The following is a 24751-nucleotide window of genomic DNA, read 5'->3' on the forward strand; positions in this document are numbered from 1 at the left end:
TTGCATCAGTGCAGTTTGAGTTCTTACTCTTACATATGAGGCAACGATTTCACTATGGGTGTCCTCTTAATGTGATTGATATAGGACCTCAAATCATATAATCAACATGCCAGATATTATATCGGACGCCCTTCTGATACATTTTCTGGTTATATGTCCTTATGGAATCAGGATATAGCCACCCTGAATTCTTTTGATGACATGTATCTAGCGCCTCTAATGAAAGAGTTTAAGGAAAAGGGCTGTACTGTGTCCTTTACGGTCAGGGTTTGGGATTTGTTTCTAAATTATCCGCGCCGTGCTCCAGTATTTTTTTGTGACCAACAGGAATAATTATTCTGGATGGACTACTGTTTATCTTGCTGATATGCTCAATTTACCCGCAGAAGTTGAAGCACGCTTTAATGATGGGTTCTTTGCTATATATCCGAATGCTGGTTTATTCAATGGAATGTGTCGGTCTGAAGAAGCTGGTGGACGCATGAATACCATGTTAATGAAGGAAGAGGTATTCCAGACTGGAAACAAATCCTGGCAAACAACAGAAATACACAGGCTTCGATCTGCTTCACCGGGGAATTCATTTTCGAAATGTTATTGTGCCAGTTATCCTATGCCTGTCGGGCAAACATTATATCTAACAGGGACGTTTTGAAATCTGGAAATCGTAAAATAAAAGTAACTTTCGATCAAATAACTGATTGTGCAAGCTTGTTCAGCAGACAATAAGAAGACGACACAAGATTCGTTTTTCTACATTTGAAAATGTCTGTACCAAGTCAGGAATATGCCAGTTCTTGTCCAATCGTTTTTGATGTGTTTTGTCATTTGATTTTGCCATGTGAGTATGGACTTTTCGTTTGGATTTTCCTCTGAGTTCAGTATTTTTGTGATTTTACTTTTCACTTGCTCTACATGCAAATTCAAATAGTGTAATGTTAGAAGGAGAACGATTGTCAATTGTTCCAACACTGATGTTTTAGTTCTTTCTGTTCATTACTTTCCTATAATGCTTAACACAGATCAGCTATGGCTATTCATGGCTTCTGTCACTATTGGTAAGGTTGGTAGGCGATACATCCTCATGCATGAGTTGTGTAATTCCTTTACAAACATGACACGTGAAATTCTACCAGCAGCTCACGATCTAACTGGTTGTGACACCACATCAAGTATATTGGCATTGAAAAAAAGTCTGTTTTAAGCTGTTGAAATCTTCATCTGCAGAACTGATGCGTCTATCACAACTTTTTGTTATTAAAGACATAAAATACATTTATTGAAAATCACCTGAATATAATTTACCTTGTATAACCCAGAGAAGTATACACAAGGGGCCCTGTGTTTACAATGATCCATCGTCCAGGGATCAACAGTGAACTCTACTATAAAAAAAATCTATTTCATATTTTTTGCACATACGTTTTACATTCATATTTATTACACAGTCAGAGTTTGCGTACAAAAGATTTATAACATTCTACATTAGAATACAAATTTGTACTTTCAACACCTGGATTACATTGTAATCACAACTAAGATACTCAGATATTTACATCTATATCTATGTTGCGAGAAAACTTGTATCTAAGTTGTATGATCAAAATGCAAATATAGGTCAAGTCACTACGATACAAGTTACATTTTACGTGTTGGACTTGCAACTAGCAAAGACTGCTCTCTTGTTCGCCTTCTACCGGACGAATCGTCATTCAAAGAGTCAGCATACAAACAAACAAATAGATGACATCCCAAGAAGCTCAGCTGCCAACCATATGAATAAGATTGGAAAAAAAGTTACAATGATCCAATCCCAGTTCGCATCACTTTAATTATATCATCAAAATTTACTAGGGATTTGATTTGTTCTTGTAAAGGAAAACAAATTTGTAGTAGAGAATGTGTTTGTGTTGAACAAAATGTGTGTTGCAAAGAACTATGTCCTTGTCAAGGAAGCGACCTCTGTTCTAATATATTCACGATTCAACAGGGCCCTGACGATAACGACATAGAAGAAGCTCTTCAGACTTCATTTCAATTTTAAAATATGAAGTGAATTTGGTTTCAGTGTTAAGAAATCACGCAAGATGAAATGTCGCAAAGTGTGGTTATTTTTTTAACATTGCGTTCCATAAGTTAACAATGGACATGAAAACAATGTATTCAAATAATCAAAAACCCTTTGATGTACCCTAAACATTATCTAAGAAAAGAAAAAATATAAAAATATAAAAAAGAAAATAACCTGCCAGACGGTCTACGACCTTGAAGTGGTTGGTAGCCTTTAGACAAACAGTAGGCCTTCTTTATTGTTGATGCGACAAAAACGTCTAATTTTGACATCGTTTTATTTTAGATATTTATCTCACTATTATACTTGTATATTTAAAATAAAAACATCATTATTTTCTTAATAAATGCATGCTACAACCAAAGTTGCAATATAAAATTGTTCGTTTAATATCAAATTCATAAGTATTCAGTCATATCTTGCCAAAAGTAATGTTCTACTCATATCAGAGGAGTTGAAACGTCGAAATGACGTCATTACCGCTCTTGCATGAAGTGTATATAGTTTCCAATTGGAGAAACAATATTATTATATTGAATAAAGTAAACAAAAACCGATTTCATAACATCACAGCTTCAAATTAGTTCATAATGCTAAAAAGGTGTGAACTCTGACAATTTTCTCCTCCGACCGATAAACGAGATTTTTAAAACAAAATGCACCATATTTCACTTTTACGACCGGGCAAAATGAAATTTACACATTTTTTCTTTGCAAAGACATAAAATGTAACTGTGTGTTAGATAGGTGCATTACAAACTTGATTTAGGTCTGAATGTTACTCGCCTAATATGTTGTGTCCGAAATATTTTCAAATCAAAGTGCAAAAGTGCTTTTCATTTGCATTGTTAAATTTTTGTTCTTGTTTTGTTCTAACATATGATTAAGTGTCATAGTAAAAACAAAAAATGTGTTCTATGTTTGTATAGGCCATGGAGTAGTATGTGTTTTCATATATATTTTATTCAATTGTAGATGCATGTTACGGTTGTGAAAATGGGCGCCCATTTGGCTGTTACAATGCGTCTTGCTTATGCAGCTGTTATCCAGGTTACAGGGGTTCATGTTGTGAAGATGGTATGAACTTGATTTGTGAAACAATGCAAATTATCAGAGATGAATTTAAAAATCTATCAACACAACAATATGCTGTGTTGATATTTTCATCAAAATTTACTGACAAATATAAAACATATGATGGTGATCATAAAGTCTAGCATTTTTATATATGCTTTTAAAAAGTAATGCCCACTCTCTTCTCGGTATGATTCGAATAATCTGTTACAATTAAAGAACGATATTATTTTAGTTTTTCGTTTCTATAGCGACCTAAATGATCACTTAGTGGACATTTTCCAATATTTTAGATGTCACGAATACAACGTGTACCTCGTAAAAATTGTTGACTTAAAATTTTTAAATTCGTGTCTTATCATAGGAATTTTCAATGTATGTTCAAAATTAGTAGAAAATTTCATATTCTAAATTTCGACAATGTAACATTGCCTACACACAAAGCAATTTCTTTTACGTCTCTAAATAATATTGTTTTAGTTATGAACAATTGCCGGAAAATATCTGCCACCAATTAACATGCGTTGCTGAATAAATAGTTAAATTCTTGCTTTATCTTTTATCTTGTCAAAAATATTAAACGGGCGGATTTTTTTCAATAATTACCGTTTTATTACAATTAAAAAATATATAGGTATCTCACGTTCATTGTGTGTTCCTTTTCTTTTATGTTACAGTTCTTATTTACCGATTGCTGTTGGTGGAACGACAGGTTCGTTCGCCTAAATTATAAATCGTGTACTTACGATAATTGTATTAATTGAGCTAAAAGTTTAAAAGTGAAGATTTTTTTCTCAACAAAAGACAGTTTAAATTTACTTTTTTTTTTTTTTGTCTTAAACAACATCTCCGCCATTCCCTGATACGTCTATGTGTCATTGACTATGAACAAATAATTTACAATAACATCTATAATTATTTTTGTCAGATATTAACGAATGCCAAGGCAATCCTTGTCACCATGGAATATGCACTGATGGAATAGCATCTTACAGTTGTAGTTGTCATGCTGGATACACTGGAAGTAACTGTGATAAAGGTTGTATAACATAAATCAAACAGATCATCATATTTATACCATAAATTGATGACACCTGAGAATGAAACATACCGAGCCACAACGTCAAATTATTCGAGGATTTTTGAAGCAATAATTTATAGGTGTATAAACTCGCCCATTCAGTCGCAAACTAATTAGAGTCATACGGACTTTTATGAAATGTTTGTGAGTGACCTAGTCCAGTTTGTATACCAATGAACTCCTATAAATGGCGTTGAATCTTTATAACTTTTTAAAAAAGGAGATAGGGAATTTAATTCCCCATTCGTAACCTCTTTAAACGTAAATGTCGAATTGGCCTGGCGCATGAAGTTATTGTTTGATTACGCCAAAAAAAAAGAGCGCCATGACATTTGCTATCTGATAAAAAAATAAACTTCAATAATAACTTATAATCATTCGAATGATTTTTTTTTTTTTGTTTAACGTTTAATTTTACAATAAACTCGAAGTGAAAATAGATTATGGTCATCGCCTTCTTGTTTACATTGGTTACAAAAAATAGTTCCGTTAACGTCGTCTATCTTAATATGAATAACGTCAAGAGCCTCCTCGATCAATCATATCAACGTATTCCTTAATATGCAAATCACATAAAATTATTTTTTCTTAAATTCCCTGATCTTCACTGTAAGGCTATAAATAACTCATAAAATTGAATGGAAATGGGATATGTGTCAAAAAGACAACAATCCGACCAAACGAGTAAGAAAACATTTTAAGGCCACAAATGTGTTTTCAACACAGCGAGAAAATCTCGCACCTAGAGGTGGACTTCAGCTGGCCCCTAAACAAAAATATGTACTAGTTTAGTGAAAATGAATGTCATACTAAACTCCAAAACATATAAATTAACTCAAATTAAAAACTATGCAGGAATGACAAAGACCAGAGTCTGCTGACTTCGCACAGGCGAACAAATATTGCGGGATTTAGTATGTTTTGTGCATGAGATCTCACCCCTATCCCGAAACACAACGTCAATGTAGATTTAACAAACACACTGCAATATGCACAGTAAAACTCAATATAAAAGAAGTCCTAGATCTATGTCAGAATATGTACTAAAAGAAACTAAGCAAAATGAACATGACACATCAATTAACAAAGGACTACAAGCAGTTACCTTAATTATGCTGCTTGAAAGATTATGTCTTCATCGTATGAAAATCAAGCACAACTCCTCCCGTAAGATGTATAGTTCATACCATCATTAAAAATATGAGAAGAACGTAATCCGTATCATACCAAAAACTGGTTTTATAATAAATGTGTTTATTTCCAATGAATAGACACTATAAATGAATCAATTTTAATACCAAAATATACCATTTTTATTAAGCTGTCAACAGTATTGTAACACTAATCCTTCTGAAACAGTGTGTTTCAAGGTTAAGATAGCTTTATACTTTCATATAGCATGGAATTTATTTTATATTATATCATAGAAACGGAAAACAGTATTAACGTGATCTTCCTGTAATTATTCTACGTTAATACTGTCTTCCGTTTCTATGATAAAATATACACAATTTTTAACCCTTTAACGTCATTACAAAAACAAAACCAATGAACATTTGAAATAAATGTCATAACCTTTGTTTTAATTTCGATAAAAAAAAATACTAAAAGAATCTAAATCAAATTAAACATACAGCTTTTCACATTGGAAAGAACCAATATAGTACAATAAGCTACAAAATGAGCAGACATGACCAAACTGTATAACCATTGACACTAGAAAAAAACAATGACTCATGAAAACGTTAATAAAGAAACTGTTCAATGTATCACAAATATGATACAAGACAATATATCAGTAAATCCTAATCCATAATTCGTGTTTGCTTTCTTGTTTTACATCAGTATAATGCATTGTTTCAGAATGCATTTTTTCCATATCTTTGGTTTTCTAGGTTGTGTTAGTAATCTTGTATTTGGTCCATCATTTTAAGTGTGTTTTATTTTTGGCATTGCATTTTCAGTTGTTTTAGACTAATAAGTTGGGATATCCATGGTGTATCTGTCTTTTCTGTTTCATAAATTTGCACTTATAGAATATATACACATTCTTGATATCAAAAATAAAAAAAAAATCATCTGTGTCTAGTTTCAGGGATGAAAAAATCATCGGGTCAGATTTGACACATCAAAGCTGATAATAGTACTTGAAGCCTGAAAACGTACTGTTTTTACTTTGGAAGCTTGATTTATGTTTGGAAATCATAGTGTCAAGGCGGCGAAGACTATAATAATAACAATACGTTAAATGGAATCTTCACACAGTAAAAAATCCCAAAAATAAATGTAATGTAATTCCTAAATAGATAATACAATGTGAAAAAAAGAACATTATAGTGCAATGATCAATATTGATAAAAAGTTAGCACAAAACTACTGAATTCTGAGGAATATTTAAACGGAAAGTCCCTAATCAAATGGCAAAAAATAAAAGCTCACACACATCAAACGAATACATAACAACTGTCATATTCCTATTGAGTTTTGATCAAAATATGTACTCCAATGATGTTAAATGCTACCTCTTTTTGTTATTTCGGAAATTGAATATTATAGTTATTGTAGTTTTACTTAATTTTAGGTACCGTCTTCTATCGTTGTATTGAAATTTTGCGGAATAATATCTAGGGGTGGTTTTTTTTCTTTGTTTATTTTAGGGTTTTTTTGTAAACATTTCTTCTTTTGCTTTGTTCAAATTAAAATCAAAAAAATTATGATTACTTCTCCTTTTCGAGACAAATATTCTGGACTTATGTGGGTGTCTTCCTATTTACATCATGAATGCATGCGGACATGATTGATAAAAAGACAGCTATTCTACAAACTCCAAAGATAGTTAGGACAATTATGAAAGCAGCTACATGTCAACAACGCCCATACCATATAATAACATATAACAGAGTGTGTGAAACAATATTAAAGAGATCACTAACGATCAGATTCGAGTAAATAAAGTTATCCGAAAATCGATAAAAGACATACGACAACTACTGGCAAACAAAGGCCCCGATCAAACACAATTATAAGCTTTCAAATAATATAATAATATCAGTTATTATTTTTTATCCCTAAGATATCAACGAATGTGCTAGTAGTCCCTGTCAGAACTCTGGAGTGTGTCACGATTATGTAAACCGGTATTTATGTACATGTAAATCTGGATATACTGGTCAGAACTGTGAAATGGGTAAATAGATATTAAAAAATTAACTAAGATTTTATTTTTAAATAATTGTACAGTTGTGTATTGCTTTAAAAGGGGTTTAATTCAAGACAACATGCTTTCATATATACATTTATAAAAATACAAATCAAGGTTACAAACAAAATCTAGGGGAACTGCATTAATTTTTAGAAAGCATCTAGGATTGTCGAGGTATGCAACTTCTGCTATGCAGGCATTGTCGTCTACAATGCATATCTACACATAATCAAACTGTCGCAATCGAAAAACAATGCTGTGGATCGAATAAAAGATGATACGACTATTTTGATGGATAACAATATACGTCAAACACATATCGCTGGTGAGTTGAAAAACATATACATTGTATCGGTCAACCTAGTTTTTAATGTGGCCGTAAAAATGTCGTGCCGATTTTTTTCGTTCTCTCGTTCTTTCTCTTTACTCCTTAGGAAAAGTACCCTGTAAAATCCGTATAGGGTGCATTTAAGAATATGTTTGAAATGAGAATGGAAATACGGAATGTGTCAAAGAGACAACAACCCGACCATAGAGCAGACAACAGCCGAAGGCCACCAATGGATCTTCAATGCAGCGAGAAACTCTTGTACCCGGAGAAGTCCTTCAGCTGGCCCCTAAACATATATGTTACTAGTTCAATTATAATGGACGGTATACTAAACTCCGAATTATGAACAAGAAACTAAAGTAAAAAATCATACAAGACAAACAAAGGCCAGAGGCTCCCGACTTTGGACAGGCTCAAAAATGAGGCGGAGTTAAACATGTTTTTTTGAGATCTCAACCCTCCCCCTATACCTCCAACCAATGTAGAACAAACAAACGCACAACAATACGCATAGTAAAACTCAGTTTAAGAGAAGTCTGAGTCCAATGTCAGAATAGTTAACACAACAAAGTAAACAAAATGACAATAATACATAAATTAACAAAGGACTACTAGCAGTTACTATCATATGATAGCTTATCCTCTTGAAATAAATGTATTTGAAGATATCAATGACTGCGCAAGCAACCCATGCCAAAATAAAGCAAGTTGCATAGACCATCATAATAACTACACATGCTCGTGTACTGTAGGATATACTGGCAAACATTGCGAAATGAGTAAGTGTGATACGATATATTCATATATATGTGCATGTTTTTCAAACTGTGTTCTTATTAAAAATAAAATTCCAAGTCGTATTATTCCATCTTTTATTTGAATATTATATATGAGACAGTATGTGTAATAAACCAAACAGATAATGTTGCAGCTTTATATTATATTGTTTTAAACGTTGAATAGCTCAGCCGACGCTTGCTATATGTTTGGGATCATACAGGAAAATACCATTTGTCACCTGGGAATATCTTGAAGTTAGTGAAAAACACTGTATTATGTTAAATCGCTAATAAGAACGTGTCTTTACACTTCTTTTTTATACTTGGGATTTGTATATCATTAAAGAAAATGTGTGTTGGACGATAAAACAGGCAAGAACGAACTATTATAAATATATGTTAAGATACTAAATATTTTAATACGTCCAGTGCGATTTATACCGTTCGGTAACATTCTAAGTATAAACTACGGATTTTTAGTTATTGACTTGTATAAAAAAAAAATCATATTCACGTATAAATATAGCTTTCTATTTAAGATATAGAATGTCATAGTAATCCATGTCATAATGGCGGGATCTGTACAGATGACCAAACTACTGGTCATACTTGTCACTGTCCTCTCGGATTTACCGGAAATGATTGTGAAAAAGGTATAGTACATTGTAGTATGCGACTTTCTATTTCAACGGTACTTTAGTTGATAAATTGTCCTGTTCCTGCTAATTCAATCGTCATGAAATTCTGTATAAAAATCTTGACTATTCGATCCACTGTTATTTTCTTTGTATTTATTTGTTCATTGCAATCAGCCAACCATTGTACAAAGCAGCTGTACAAGTTATGTTCCTGAATTGGTACAGGCATTCCCTTATTTAAAAAATGGTGCATTAAACTTGGTATTATGCCTTGCTTAACCTTTCACCTGTATGACCGTCGAAATAAAATTAGATTGTATTGACACTGATGTTGAAATAAAATAAACAGACATAAGAAGTAAAAATGTCATACATAGAATTACAGCAGTCAACATCGTGTTATAATCTTAATCGTTGTAAAAACAAACAAATATGTAAACAAAGAAAAATCAAAAAGGCAAATATACAAAACACCTTATCAAAAATGAAAGACAAGAATACCAAAGTCTACCATAGCACAACAACAAATTGACAGGATGTATAAAATGTATAAGTATTTAGCCACGTCAAATGGATATTAATGAAATAAACTAAACAGTTAAAGTAATATAAAAATAAAAATAAAAGAACACTTCAACAGTTAATAAAGATGAATAACAACGTCAGTACTTAGCATCTATATTTCAAAACATCGTGTGTTATTTGTTAAGTTGCTACGGAATATTTATTTTGGTGTCTTCCGATGAACGTTTTAGAAGAAATAAACACAGCTGCTATACATGACACCTTATCCATGCATCTCTGTCGATTCTTGAACATCTGCCATGCACTCGCCGTCACTATACAGCCAGCTCTTTTATTTCACATTGAACATACTAGGACATTAGTTTATGTTTCTTTTTTTTAAAGAGCCTTCCATTATGATCAAGCCCAGTGTATTGCTTGCTAATTCTAAAACAGTTTTAGAGGGATCTAGTGTATTGACTATTTTGTGTGATGCAGAAGGAATTCCAATACCATCTGTCACCTGGGAATCTCTTGAAGTGAGTATACTATCAGCATATAACATCATTATATGTCTTTCAAACATAAACATGAATATAAAAAGATATATAGACATCATGCAAATGAATGATTCTAACGTCTGTTTGATTTCAATTTAGAGGTTACAAAAATAAGCTAATTTCGATTTTAACTTGTATAAGAAAGGTTTTTGTTGCATCGAATCAGTCAATCAAACGATTTACTTTTGGTTCAGTTTTAATGTTGACATCTTTTTTTTCAATAGCCAAAACGCATCAATCATGCATAATCCATCTCTAGCTAAAGAAGTAAAATTGAATTTCACATGAGTACGAATTCAATGAGGTCGAATTATTCACTTGCAAGTGAATTATTCATCATCGATGTGTCTAAGCTTATTTTGACAAAATTGAACAATTCTAGCTGCTAATAGTAAGGAATTGTTATTTCACTATTTCACTTTCGTTAATGATTGAACAATAAAAATCATAGTTTATTTTTTGTATGTATCTCTTAGCTAGTGCCCCTCCAAAAATGGACATTATTTTCTTTCTAATAGACAACAGCATTACCACATAATGCAATGCAGGTAGCGCATTATCTAGTTTTTACAAATGTGTCTACAATTGATGGTGGAAACTATGTTTGTACAGCCAAGAACAGAGTCGGTATTGATAGAAAAGTAGTGCAAGTAATTGTAAAAGGTAAGATTGTTGAAGATCAGTCCTCATTCAACAGAAGATTTTAATCATCAGGATTATTAAATTAGATTTTACACTTCTTGTGCTGCTGTATTCATCCTGCTATTTGCACATCATATAAGCTCTTCAGCTTCTGTATTGAGGTTTTAGAATTTTCATATACTTTTACCTCGAACATCATTGAAAGACATTAATTTTAGGAAAGCTCATCTGGTGCAGGCAGTTTAAGTGGCAACGTCAAAGTTGCTATAATGTGATTTACATTCATTTATCCTGCAATTGGGTGTCTTACTATACAGATACAGCTCTACGAGTATCGTTATGCTGTATCTGTATACTATACAGATATCGCTTTAAAGCTCCTCCTACTACCGGACTTCATTTGTGTATTGCTGTTGACGAGTGTTGTATGAACCTGCATGACTTCAGAATGTATATTGCAGTCGCATTCCAATGACGCATTGTTTGACCTTATGCGAAATAACAATTACTTTTATACTTTCTTTTCAAACATTTCTCTAGAGCAATAAGAACTAAACCAATTTTCTGATAACAGACAAACATGAACCCCAGTATGTTCTACGACGACAATCATCAATTTCAAAACTTGAATGTATGCATGTGTAACAAAATCAACCATGTCAACTCCAGCATGTATGTTAAGTGAATGTCAAATTCAGTTAAAAATTGTGAATCGTACACTAATGTTTCAAACTTGACAATATTTTTTGTTATTTGTTTTTACTGTTGAAATTAGTTGTTATGTTAAAATAGACAATTATTTACCTTGAGCAATATATTATTGTTGACCATTCGAGATTCTTTTTTGTGTATCCGTCTTCGGCTGAATTTATGATTTTAAATTTAATATTACTACGCGGGCCTCAAGGGATTTTAAATCGAAAATAAATGCAAAACGATGTGTTTTTCAACGCACAAACAATATACAGAATTAAGTGCAGGATAAAGATAATAACTGTTTAGTGTCTTTAAGTATCAGTTAAATATCAGATGTATTTGTACTCTGCTCGAAACAGGAGCAATAGATCGCTAAAGCACGCATTACACCTGTTTATTAGCCTTGTACACATACAGCTGATATTTAAAGACACTTAACAGTTATTCTCTATTTAAAGTCTCCATTTGAATGTTTTACTCTGTATGTTTGTTCTGAGGAAGACTGGTGTATTACTGTTCATTATCTCATAGTCACAGAGTTAAAAGTTAAATATGGAGCACAAAATGTCATCTCACTGTAAGTTTAAGCCGTATTTCAACATCGATTTGAGCTTTATACTTTTCTAAAAAATGTTTTACGTGTTAAGAACTGTTTTTGCAGCTAAAAATGAAAAACCTCATGTAGCACCGTTGATTCATGCTCCATCAACTATACAAGTAGAATACTACACAGAAGCTAGACTAATCTGTAACGTTACGGGATTCCCAACACCGAATGTAAAGTGGACCCGCAATGATGTAAGAAATTATAGTCACTCATATTTTCTTAATATCTTATAATTTTATTATCATGGATGATTTTTGATAGATCGAGTTACATTTTCACGTAGTTGCGTTGATGAAACCTGCATACCACAAATTAGATTTTGAGCTCTATTTTGATACTTACTATGGGTTTTCATAACTGTTTATGACAATACCATAACGTTACGCTTGTTTTCAAACCCATCTATTAAAAAAACATTTTTTTTTTTAAATTCAAAAACTTTAAGAGAAACTGAAATCACACAAATGAACTCATGATTAGGTAAATATGGCTGAGTGAACTGGAAATTTGATATCATGATTCATTCGGTGCATCAACACAGATATTGTCTATTTTGATAAACAATGTGTATCCATTGATGCTGTTATTGTACAATCCGAAACTTAAACAAACCTGTAAAAGTTAGAAATGAAAAACCAAACACCAAAAACGAGCTCATTATTGAAGGCCGTACATTGACATACAGCCGTTAATTTTTTTCTCACTTGGTCTCTTGGGGAGAGTTGTCTCATGCATACCACATCTTCTTGTTTTATATATAAACAAGCAGATTGCATGAAAGTTTAAACAAAAAGAAACTCAATAAAATTGAGAATGGAAATGGGGAATGTGCCAAAGAGACAACAACTCGACCATAGAAAAAAAACAACAGAAGAAGGTCACCAACAGGTCTTCAATGTAGCGAAAAATTCCCGCACCCGGAGGCGTCCTTCAGCTGCCCCCTAAACAAATATATACTAGTTCAGTGATAATGAACGCCATACTAATTTCCGAATTGTACACAAGAAACTAAAATTTAAATTCAATCATACTTACCACTTGTTCCTCTGTGTATCATGTTTCCCCTTTTGTTCACTACTTACAAAATATGTTTCATCGCCTAGAACATCGTTTTTATCTTGATACATTTTTATGTATATATCTGATAAATGGTCAACTAAAGAAGTTTTTTCCTATTAATAATAGCTAGCCTCACTACTGAATTGATCCCAAACCAAGGATAAAGAATGTCAAATGAAGGTTTTAGCAAATTGCACATAGTTGAAAATGAATTTTGCCATATACATTTCTACAAGTGTATCCAAACATTTGATATCTTCATCCATAATACGATAAAACATCATACTAAATGTAAAAGAGTTAGCAAACTTTCCTTCATTAAAAAGCCTAGGTAAATGCAAATATCTACTTAAAGGAAAGGGCAGGTCTGGATAATTATAAAATCTTTCATGTCCTAGAATTGCATTTTACTGCGTATAACGTGCAATGGCGGTTGAAACATTGACTCACGTATTATGAAATTTACTAGTTCAAGCATCCGGTCCGCTCTGTTTTGAGTCATGTGATCCGTTAGATTTTTTTATTATCATCGTTAGTAAATTTCAAATTGTACAAATGTATATACGAGTTTAGAACGTTGGTAATCTACCGGAGCTTCTAAATTATATGTTCCATTTTTGAGCCATACATCTATCGACGTTCATTACTCATTCCTCATTGATTTACCACGGGATTTTTACATTTTGTAAGCAACAAGACATATAGAATAAATAACTTAATTTTATCTGTATGGAGTATCCCGGTGTAAATCAGTTTAAACGGCGTTTGTATAATTAGATTTTTATATAAAAAAAAAAAATCTCCAATGAACATGTTCTATTTAGTGCAATGTTGATTACCTTTTCCGGTTTTATTTTTATGTCATCATATTGTTAAATGCTGTATTGACACTTATACATATCAAGTCTGTTTGTTATGGTCACACATTGTTGTCCATATAGTGAAATTTTATGCGGCTGTCCTACAAGTGAGGGGTTTAGCTAGCTATAAAACCAGGTTACATTTACCATGTTCTACTATTAGGTCCGAGTACACAGTTATCGTCCTTGATTTTCGTCTCTTGGTCTCTTGGGGAGAGTTGTCTCATGCATACCACATCTTCTTTTTTTATATATAAACAAGCAGATTGCATGAAAGTTTAAACAAAAAGAAACTCAATAAAATTGAGAATGGAAATGGGGAATGTGCCAAAGAGACAACAACTCGACCATAGAAAAAAACAACAGCAGAAGGTCACCAACAGGTCTTCAATGTAGCGAAAAATTCCCGCACCCGGAGGCGTCCTTCAGCTGCCCCTAAACAAATATATACTAGTTCAGTGATAATGAACGCCATACTAATTTCCGAATTGTACACAAGAAACTAAAATTTAAATTCAATCATACTTATCACTTGTTCCTCTGTGTATCATGTTTCCCCTTTTGTTCACGACTTACAAAATATGTTTCATCGCCTAGAACATCGTTTTTATCTTGATACATTTTTATGTATATATCTGATAAATGGTCAACTAAAGAAGTTTTTTTCTATTAATAATAGCTAGCCTCACTACTGAATTGATCCCAAACCAAGGATAAAGAATGTCAAATGAAGGTTTTCGCAAATTGCACATAGTTGAAAATGAATTTTGACATATACATTTCTACAAGTGTACCCAAACATTTGATATCTTCATCCATAATACGATAAAACATCATACTAAATTTAAAAGAGTTAGCAAACTTTCCTTCATTAAAATGCCTAGGTAAATGCAAATATCTACTTAAAGGAAAGGGCAGGTCTGGATAATTATAAAATCTTTCATGTCCTAGAATTACATTTTACTGCGTATAACGTGCAATGGCGGTTGAAACATTGACTCACGTATTATCAAGGAATTGTATATTTAAAAGGAATGGAAACGCGGCCGACTTCAAAGAAAATATTATGATGCATCTCTTGCTTTGACCGGGTGTTAATTACACCCCATCGCTCTAACTGGCTCATTACTTATCTGGTAGAAGTTATCGAACGTGGTCATTTAATCTGACACTAGTTATCAAACTTGACAATGATATTTTTTTTCTTCTTAGGCATGTTTCTGTAATAAAAAATAATGACTAAAACATCATTCTAAGGTGCATTCTGTTTCAATTTGCTTGGCGTAAAATAAATCATATTATTGTTATTTTAGAAGATAATTCGAAATACACATTCTATTGTAGAGTAACGGTACTTGCATTGTGCATATACATATATATTGTTCCAATATATATGTATATGCCTCTATTATTGCTGTTGTTACCAATTATGTAAATCAATTGTATCTGATTTTATGCCCTTTATGGGCCCTGTAATTTGGGAAATAAAAAATATTCTATTCTATTCTATTCTATTCTATTCTGTAGTACGAACGTGGTAAAGTAGCTAAGTGATAAATCATGAAACGAAAAATAAATTAATCCAAGAAAAAAAATATAACAATACAACCACATGCAAAGTTAGTAATAAAAAACTTATTATTCAATTTTTTTTTATCGTGATATTTCATGAAGGTATGTCACAATCAGATGATATCTGACATTTTACGAGTGTTAAAAAGTTTTCATGCAAAATAAAGGACATTTTAAAAATGTAACTAAATGACTGTTAAAGAAAGAAGTTAATAAATTATTATGAAGGAAGGAAAATGTAAACAACTGCAGTATATTATCTAGATAAAAGAACTCAGATTACAGGTGTTATAATAAACAACGGCATGCAGGATGTTCCAATTTGCAGGTATAATATATCATGTATCAATGATAAGCTAATTTGTCTCTGGTCTTACATACTTTTAAGATGTTAAAAATTAATAATGTCGAGCTCACCTGTTAATTAATGCTAAATTATGCAGAGATGCAATACATTTTCTAATTAGAAACAGTTAAAACTTTCCCATATGAATTCGCATTTTATTTATTTTAACACCAAAGGAATACTTTTGCGGCCTATAGACTACTGCTCTGGGAGAAAAAGGAAGGAACAGTTTTGCTGTTTCGTATGGTAATTTGCGGCAACGCTTTATAATGGCAAACTGCATTCTAAACAACGATTTAGTATCTAAAGCAGCATTTGACAAAAAAAAAATGCATATCATCGTACATGGTATATAAAAAGGCACAATAAATCCCAATCGTGTGTCTTCTATATATTTCTTGTCTGTTATTTCAAACAAAATGGCGTCAATGTGAACTATAAACATGGGATTTTGAAAAATCATAGCTAATTCGTTTTTATCACCATTTTCATAAAACCAACACTATGCGATAGAAAAAAGACTAAGCTTTTAAATTATATGTCAATGTCACATCTATTTCAAGTAGTTATTTAACTTATACCAAAATACAAAGTGTCGATGTATTTGTTGACGCACAACTTCAAATTTTCAACATGTTTCGAAATAAAATCATATATATTGTACCAATTACATTTAGCATTCGTAATTTAGACCAGACTGTAGAAAAATATTCCTTCTTTAAAATGATATCTCATTTTCTCACTTTTTTCTTTCTACTTTCCAATATAATAAAGAAATCGTAGTGCACTCCCAGATTGATAGACATATTTTGACAGAATATTGAAACTCAAAACTGAAATTTCGAAAAATCGTAGAAAATTCTTAAAAGTTACAAGAAACTTCAAAAAGAGCCTAAGCGATAGAATAAGGTTTCAGCTTCATAATGATATCAACTGTTTTGTTTTGCACTTCGCAGTTTTCAAGTTTTTAGAAAAAAAATCAAAACAGTATTTTTTGTTTAGTAATCCGGATGAAACTCCCTCAATTTTCAAGACCGAGGTCTATTCTAATGAGAATTTACTCAATACAATATTGCAAACGTATGTTTGATGAGGCATTAAAATGATACCTAAGGCCTTTCTTTTTGCTAGGAATAAAAGTTTATTCTTGATTTCGGGTTTCTCTCTCATTTATATCGTCTCAAGCAAGATGACCCCGTGAATTAAAAGACCGATTTATATGACAGGAAATGGAACGCCGTCATGATTTTTTATATTATTTATCATACTTCCGCCTGAGCCAGACATGGTTTATAGCTCTGCGGGTGCGCTGTTGGTATGCCGATTGATCTCGAGCCGCGTTTCCATTCCTTTTAAATATACAATTCCTTGGTATTATGAAATTTACTAGTTCAAGCATCCGGTCCGCTCTGTTTTGAGTCATGTGATCCGTTAGATTTTTTTATTATCATCGTTAGTAAATTTCAAATTGTACAAATGTATATACGAGTTTAGAACGTTGGTAATCTACCGGAGCTTCTAAATTATATGTTCCATTTTTGAGCCACACATCTATCGACGTTCATTTCTCATTCCTCATTGATTTACCACGGGATTTTTACATTTTGTAAGCAACAAGACATATAGAATAAATAACTTAATTTTATCTGTATGGAGTATCCCGGTGTAAATCAGTTTAAACGGCGTTTGTATAATTAGATTTTTATAAAAAAAAAAAATCTCCAATGAACATGTTCTATTTAGTGCAATGTTGATTACCTTTTCCGGTTTTATTTTTATGTCATCATATTGTTAAATGCTGTATTGACATTTATACATATCAAGTCTGTTTGTTATGGTCACACATTGTTGTCCATATAGTGAAATTTTATGCGGCTGTCCTACACGTGAGGGGTTTAGCTAGCTATAAAACCAGGTTACATTTACCATGTTCTACTATTAGGTCCGAGTACACAGTTATCGTCCTTGATTTTCGTTGTCCACGAATATAGTCCTTAGTGTGGACAGTGTGTTACTTGCCAATTTTTGTTATACCCCTTCCAAATTTATTTCTCCATGTTTTATGCCTCATATAGCAAGTTGGGGGGTGAAATGACACTGTCAAAACATTTGGGTCATGAATATTAATGTAAAGTAGTGATTAGGTCCAGCTGAAAAAGGTAAAAAATTAGCACTTCGGAAGCTGTCAAAAGATTTCAAGACCCCCTTAACATATTTTGAGTTAGAGCTGATGAAGTTTTCTATAATTTTGATATAATTTGTCCCAAAAGTAGTACAACACACTGTAAAAATATTGTTGAGAAAGCGCAGGTGGGATTTTTTTAATTTTCATTTATTGTCTAAAAGAAATGCACTACGAAATAACTGTGTACTCGGACCTAAGGAAATGCAAGTAAGGAATAAAACAATTGTTTTCCTTTCGTTTGATGTTTTTTTAGCTTTTGATTTTCCAATTTGATCAAGGACTTTGAATGGGACTCCGATTTGAATTCTCAATGGAGTTCGATGTTTTTTGTTATTTTTCTTTTTGTTAGATCCTTCCACCCAAACAGCGTCGTTTAGTTTCTTGCCGAAGCTGTATTCCTTTTTATATAGATGTCCATTGGTTCAATTTCAAGGAGTTTTAATATAATATTTGTTATTTTTTTCCTAAGCTCGTGACATTTTGTAATGAAAATAAAGCCTGGTCGTTTCAAATTCAGAAAAAAAGGTTCAAGGTAGGGTGACATGTCATCTGTGGAATATTAATTTGTGAATATTCACTTTTCAGATTCTGCTTAACACGTCATCCTAAAAGAACAGCGTTCATATGTTATGTTTGCTACTACGCATTGATAAACGATATAGCGATCGCTGTCCGGATTATGACTTTTGAATGGCCATTGTTATATTATAGTTCTTTTCTGTGTGTGTTACGTTTAAGTGTTGTGTTTCGGTTGTGTCGTAGTTTACGAATTTCGAACAGCGGCATACTACTGTTGCCTTTATTTGAATCGTCCCTTCTCACATTTTAAGATCTTTGTTAACGTCTTATTTTTATAACTGCGCAGAATCCTATCCAATCTTTTGGAAACACGTTGGTTATACACAGTGTGACGAACGCAACTACTGGTAGTTATACATGTATAGCAACAAATGATGCAGGTACCAGTCAGGCAAACATCCAATTAAAAGTTACCTACGGTAAGAAAATTTGATTAGAGTTCGGAAACGAGTTTCCTAGGGAACTAATAATTTCGAATCAACAACGAAGAAAATTAAAACAATGTAACATACTTGAATCTTGAATAAAAAACATATATTAATTGAAGATAAAAGTGCATTCTAAAGTTACATATACTTATATTTTCTTTTGTATATAAATGTAAATATATTATGTAAATATTTAATATACGTTTTAATGTAATATTTGCTTTATGCATGATATTGAAAACAGTTTAATAACAAAATTGATTACCGTATTCCAAGGAAAACGCAAAACGGCAAGCGCTGAATAACATGGTAAAATCAAAAGCTCAAACACATCTTACGGATGCTAACCAACAGTCATTTCCTGATTGGAATGTATCTCGTGCTTAAATTTACAAGGGGTAACATATGTTATATAAATGACTGTGCATTAACAGGATGCTTTTGTATGTAAAAACATATTCCAACTTAATCACTTGTCATAGAAAACGCAAAGAATGGGATGGGCGTAGACAAGCGCAAACAATTTAATCCCAGGCGTTGTTGTTGTACTGCTCCGCCTTCTCACACTATCAAAATTGATCAAAATAATAAATTGAAATAATTCTTATTTGATTTGCATATTAGGGAATACGTTGATATGATTGGTCGAGAGAACTTCCGGTAGTTGATCTTGACGTTGGTTATTTTTCGATAGACGACGTTGACCGAACTTCTTTTCGTAACCAATGTAAACAATTTTGCGGCGATAATGATATCAACGTTAACAAAAAGAAATTTCACTGCACGTTAATCTTTGAATCAAATTATATTAAAAAACATTCGTTTAAATGAAAATAAGAGTTTTTGCAGTTTATTTTAAATCAGATGGCAAATTTCATTGAGTACGTATTTTTGCGTTAACGAACAACTAAATTCATGCGTCGGTCCTATTTAATTAAATAAATATACAATTTACGCGTTATACGGGTAAGGAGTGTGGGAAAATATATTCCCGTTCTTTAATTTTAAAGAATTATAAGCATTAAACTCCTTTTTAAAAGAATTTATTTGTATATAAACTGGACCACGTCACTCACAAATATATCATTATTTGTTTGTGAGCGAATTGGTCGAGTTTATAAACCAATAAATTCCTTTAAAAATGCGTTTAATCCTATAATATTAATAAAATAAATGACACATTATCCTACAAACTATAACAAAATGCAAATAAGCACAAAACTAAGTTCAAATATAAATAAAGAGTCGATACTGTTTTTCTTTACCAAATACCTTCGAAAATAAAATACCCAAAACTAGATACAGATACTTTAGTCGCAATTACTTTAAACAAGGAAAACAAGTTCCTGTTTCCTCTTCACAACTTTTATCCTATTCTGAGCAACTATTACTAACTATATAGAGTGTTTAAAATAGTTCCCATTTACCCGTTTTGGTGGGATAGCCTGCTTTTTATTGTCTACAATACATATTCCAAAATTATATACCACTGGGTTGGTTTTTTTTTAGTTCATCAATATCGCTTTAACTTGAACTGATTTTACAAACATTTTCTTTTTCTGTTTTAATTTAGATGTTCCAAAAATTGTCTCCCCTCCTTTAACGTCTGTGCTAATGGCTGGACATGCGCATAACTTTACTTGTATAGCAACAGGACATCCAGAACCAACAATTATATGGACATATAAAATGGTAAGTGTGATTATTTTCTGATTACAAGTATGTTACCGCTCAGAGGGAATTCGGGGCTAGGGGAAAGGGTTGTACCTTACCAAGTTGACGGTACAATTGACAATTATAAGGCATCACATTTATTTTCTATAAAAATGTTTAATGTGCATGTTGAATCTATAATTAAATGAAGATCTATTCTGTTTTTCTGCCGGCTGAGTTTTTATTTTTGTATACTTTCACAACAGTAAAAAAAATAATAACCCATTTTTTTCTCAGATTTGAAATATTTATATTTCCCTCGGCAGAGCTGTTTTTGACAAATGTTCAACACTATAATACGATCTTTGAAAAAGTATTTATCTGTACTGATTTTGTTTTTGATAATAATGAATCAAAACTTAACTATAAAAATCAAATCAAGTCAAATCAAATATATTTTATTGCTATAAATCAAAGCGCCAACAAGGAGCAGAACAATCAACATTAATTGCATACAAATGATTTCAAGTGATTCGATATGATTAAGACACAATGTTATAAAAAAAAGAAATTAGTAAGACAAGTAAAAGAATACAACAAACACAGTGTTCAGTAATTTAACTAGGTTAAGACATTTACGATCTTTAACCATTTCTATACTTTTTTCTTTGCTGCAAAAGTTCGTGTTTTATTCAGACTGCGTATGCATTTTTCATACTTACCTATATAGGACTGATTGATATTTTGCTCTGAATAGCATGCTATATTTATGATTAGATGGATCAAACCATTTATAGCTTGTTATATGGTTTTTACTTATGTAATGCTGCTACATATGGTGTGCTGCTACATAACATAACTAACCCATGTAAAGGAAGGGGTTTAGCGTTCACAAACATGTTTAACCCCGCCATATTTTGTTAAACACATCTCCTTGATTTTAAATGAAATGAAAAAACTTATTCAATTAATTTGCCAGTTTACCAAACACACAACAGACATGCCGTCACATCATCTCCTTAAACATGATACCGTTCTTACTTTATACTCTGTGACTACACAAGATTCTGGTCTTCTGACATGTACTGCAAAGAATGAATTTGGAGAGGATCACGTGTCAGTGTCGGTTATTGTGAGAAGCCGTAAGTATATTGACATACTAGTATTTATGTACAGCCGTAATAATTGATAACATTCAATATATTAGGATCGTCTTCTTTTCTATATTGCCCTTTCTCGTGAATTCTCAAACCCCTGTTTGATGTATCTGTTTTATAGTAATCTTCCTCGTGACTTTTGAACAAACCAAGAATTTAGAAGCCAAGTTTTATAAGTACTTGAAAAATTAAAAGAAAGGGATACCACGTTTAATTTACCTGACGGAGTTGCAACCATAGTTTTGGTATTAAAGAAACAATTACTGAGATGATAATACTCGTGGAATCTAGGCTCCAGCTTTCTACCAAAAACGGTACGGACGCATCGGTAGAATATGGAAATGAGCACAACATGAGTTTAACTGAAAATTGTCATCATAAAGCATAAGTAAAATGTTTCTAAGTTTATGGTTTTGTCTTGGGACAAAACAAGAATCTACAAGTCCTTGGGAAGTCATTGATAGTTTGTTTTAAATCGCAGTGTCAAAGAATTCATGAATTAATAATGATTTTAAATTTAGAAAATATTATTTGCTTTTATTCTTAATGGGAAAATATGTTCAAAACTTAATGTTTTTATTCAAAAGGTATTGCAAACTCTTATTGTATTTTAAATGATACTATGATTCAAATGTATATTGTAGTTATATAGTATTTAGTTCTGATGCAAATAAATGTAATGAAAAGGAATCAAATAATATATATATATTCTTGAAAAACAAACTGAATAACATAATATCTTGCTTAGTAAAATAAGATAAGGTGAATTTCCTTGTCAGAAAATTAATCAAAAACAAATGCTAAAGACAGAACGTATGATCAATCAGATTCTTAAAATGATATATAGAACGATATATATATGAGTATATACATGTAGATAGTTATCAAAGGTACCAGGGCCCAGTTTCACGAAGCTGTCTTAGGACTAAGACATGTCTTAGGATGGTCTTACGACATATCTTAGTCCTAAGTGGGTTTCACAAAGCGGTCCTAAATTAGGACATCTCTCAAAGTTGGTCATAAAGTTAGGACAACGCGAGAGGTGTCATATGATGGTCTTAAAATAGTTATACGTTTATTTATATAAATTACATTCATTTTGTAACTTAATTGCGAAAAAAAATATCTTATTATTATTTAATTATCTATTCTCCTGTTCCTGCTTAAAACATATATACATTGACGGATTATCAGGATTTGTCAACAATGAAAATTCGATGTATTGATATAAAAATTGCACGATTTTATCTCTTAACCTTTTATAACCAATAAAGTCGAAATTGAATTCAACTCACTTGTACCAAAACAATGTCATAATTTTATATTCTTTTTTCTTAATTTTGCATTGAAAATTTCATATTTATATTGATGTCTTGTTTAAAGATAATTTAAATATAAATTAATTTTATTTTTTTATATTTATTTTGCAAATTATGTCATTATATTAATCAATACGTTTAGAATAATTTATGGTAAGACATACTACATTTACCTGATTTTTTTCCGTAGATCATATTTATATTTGAAAATTTAAAGAACTTGCGACAGGTTTAGGATGTCTTAGCTAAGATGATCCTAAGACAGCTTCGAGACGAGGTCTGAGATATGTCCTAGGATAGTCATAAGAGGATCATAAGACATGTCCTAAGATATGTCTTATGACATGTCTTAGGATAGCTTCGTGAAACCGGCCCCAGGCTTATAATTTAAAACGTCAGACGTGCGTTTCGTCTACATAAGACTCATCAGTGACGCTCAGATCAAAATAGTTAGAAAGCCAAACAAGTACAATGCTGAAGTACATTGATGACCCAGAATTAGAGAGTATTTAAAAATGCAAACATATTCAGATTTCGTCTTTCAACAGTTGAAATAGTATTATATAATCAACTCTTTATGCAGATATTTAGTTGTGATTAATGATTAACCAACATGTACCTTTTAACTTATTTTAATTGCATTATTTTACAGCGAATCCAGTTGGTTAAGATGTGTACTACACTCATAGCAACCATACTGAGCGAAAATTGAATTTTAAAATACAAAGATTATTTATTTTGTGTTACTTAACATCTTTACAGCGTTGATGTTGAAAACTTTGTCTACCGTTTTCAAATGTTTTTGTCTGTTTCTTATCTTTAAATTCACACAGAATTCTTGTTCTTCTATTAACTGCGTTTTATATAAATATAGGAAGATTTGGTATGAGTGCCAATGAGACAACTCTCCAATCAAGTCACAATTTATAAAAGTAAACCATTATAGGTAATGGTACGGCCTTCAACACGGATCCTTGGCTCACAGCAAGCTATAAAGGACCCCAAAATTTAAGCACACTTTTCTTTAAGAAATTCATATTGCTGTTTCTTAAGTTACACTGAAGCTGTATATTCAACCTGTTAACGCAAAAACAATGTACGAATAGTATATCAATACAATGGGTTTCGATACTCAAAATCATTTAAAACACAAATATGCTCTCAAAAAAACAACTATTCAAGCAAGATTTAAAAAAAAAAAGAATGACTTAAATTAGGATTGCACAAATTTAACGATCTGTTTTACTAATTACTTGGTTAGCATTGTCACACTTTCTTAATTAACAAGATACTTCAACTCCGCATTAGATTCCAAATGTCCTATTAAAAGGTTTACATAAGGCTTACGCCTTTCAACTACCTATAAAAAGGAAAGGAACAAGACAAACAGATAGACAATAATATACAA

General features: G+C 31.8%; 1 protein-coding gene across 1 annotated transcript; it reads left to right on the plus strand.

Annotated features, from left to right (window-relative positions):
* The first annotated feature begins 367 nt into the window (after positions 1 to 367).
* LOC139494434 (uncharacterized) lies at positions 368 to 24082 on the plus strand. The gene is made up of 14 exons (XM_071282597.1): positions 368 to 508; positions 3047 to 3148; positions 3439 to 3463; positions 4074 to 4184; positions 7300 to 7413; positions 8425 to 8538; positions 9078 to 9191; positions 10086 to 10219; positions 10759 to 10903; positions 12240 to 12376; positions 19073 to 19205; positions 20788 to 20906; positions 21847 to 22009; positions 23996 to 24082. Exons 1-14 carry the CDS (start codon positions 368 to 370, stop codon positions 24010 to 24012), a joined length of 1569 nt encoding a protein of 522 aa, XP_071138698.1. The 3' UTR covers positions 24013 to 24082.
* Positions 24083 to 24751: the final 669 nt, after the last annotated feature.

This window comes from Mytilus edulis, chromosome 11, assembly GCF_963676685.1.
Source record: "Mytilus edulis chromosome 11, xbMytEdul2.2, whole genome shotgun sequence".
NCBI classification, from domain to species: domain Eukaryota; kingdom Metazoa; phylum Mollusca; class Bivalvia; order Mytilida; family Mytilidae; genus Mytilus; species Mytilus edulis.

Coding starts and splice junctions, on each gene's coding strand:
- LOC139494434 (XM_071282597.1), top strand. CDS start 368: ATGCTCAATTTACCCGCAGAAGTTGAAGCACGCTTTAATGATGGGTTC. Junction 10,220..10,758: donor TCACCTGGGAATCTCTTGAA/GTGAGTATACTA, acceptor TCTTTCTAATAG/ACAACAGCATTACCACATAA. Junction 19,206..20,787: donor CCAATTAAAAGTTACCTACG/GTAAGAAAATTT, acceptor GTTTTAATTTAG/ATGTTCCAAAAATTGTCTCC.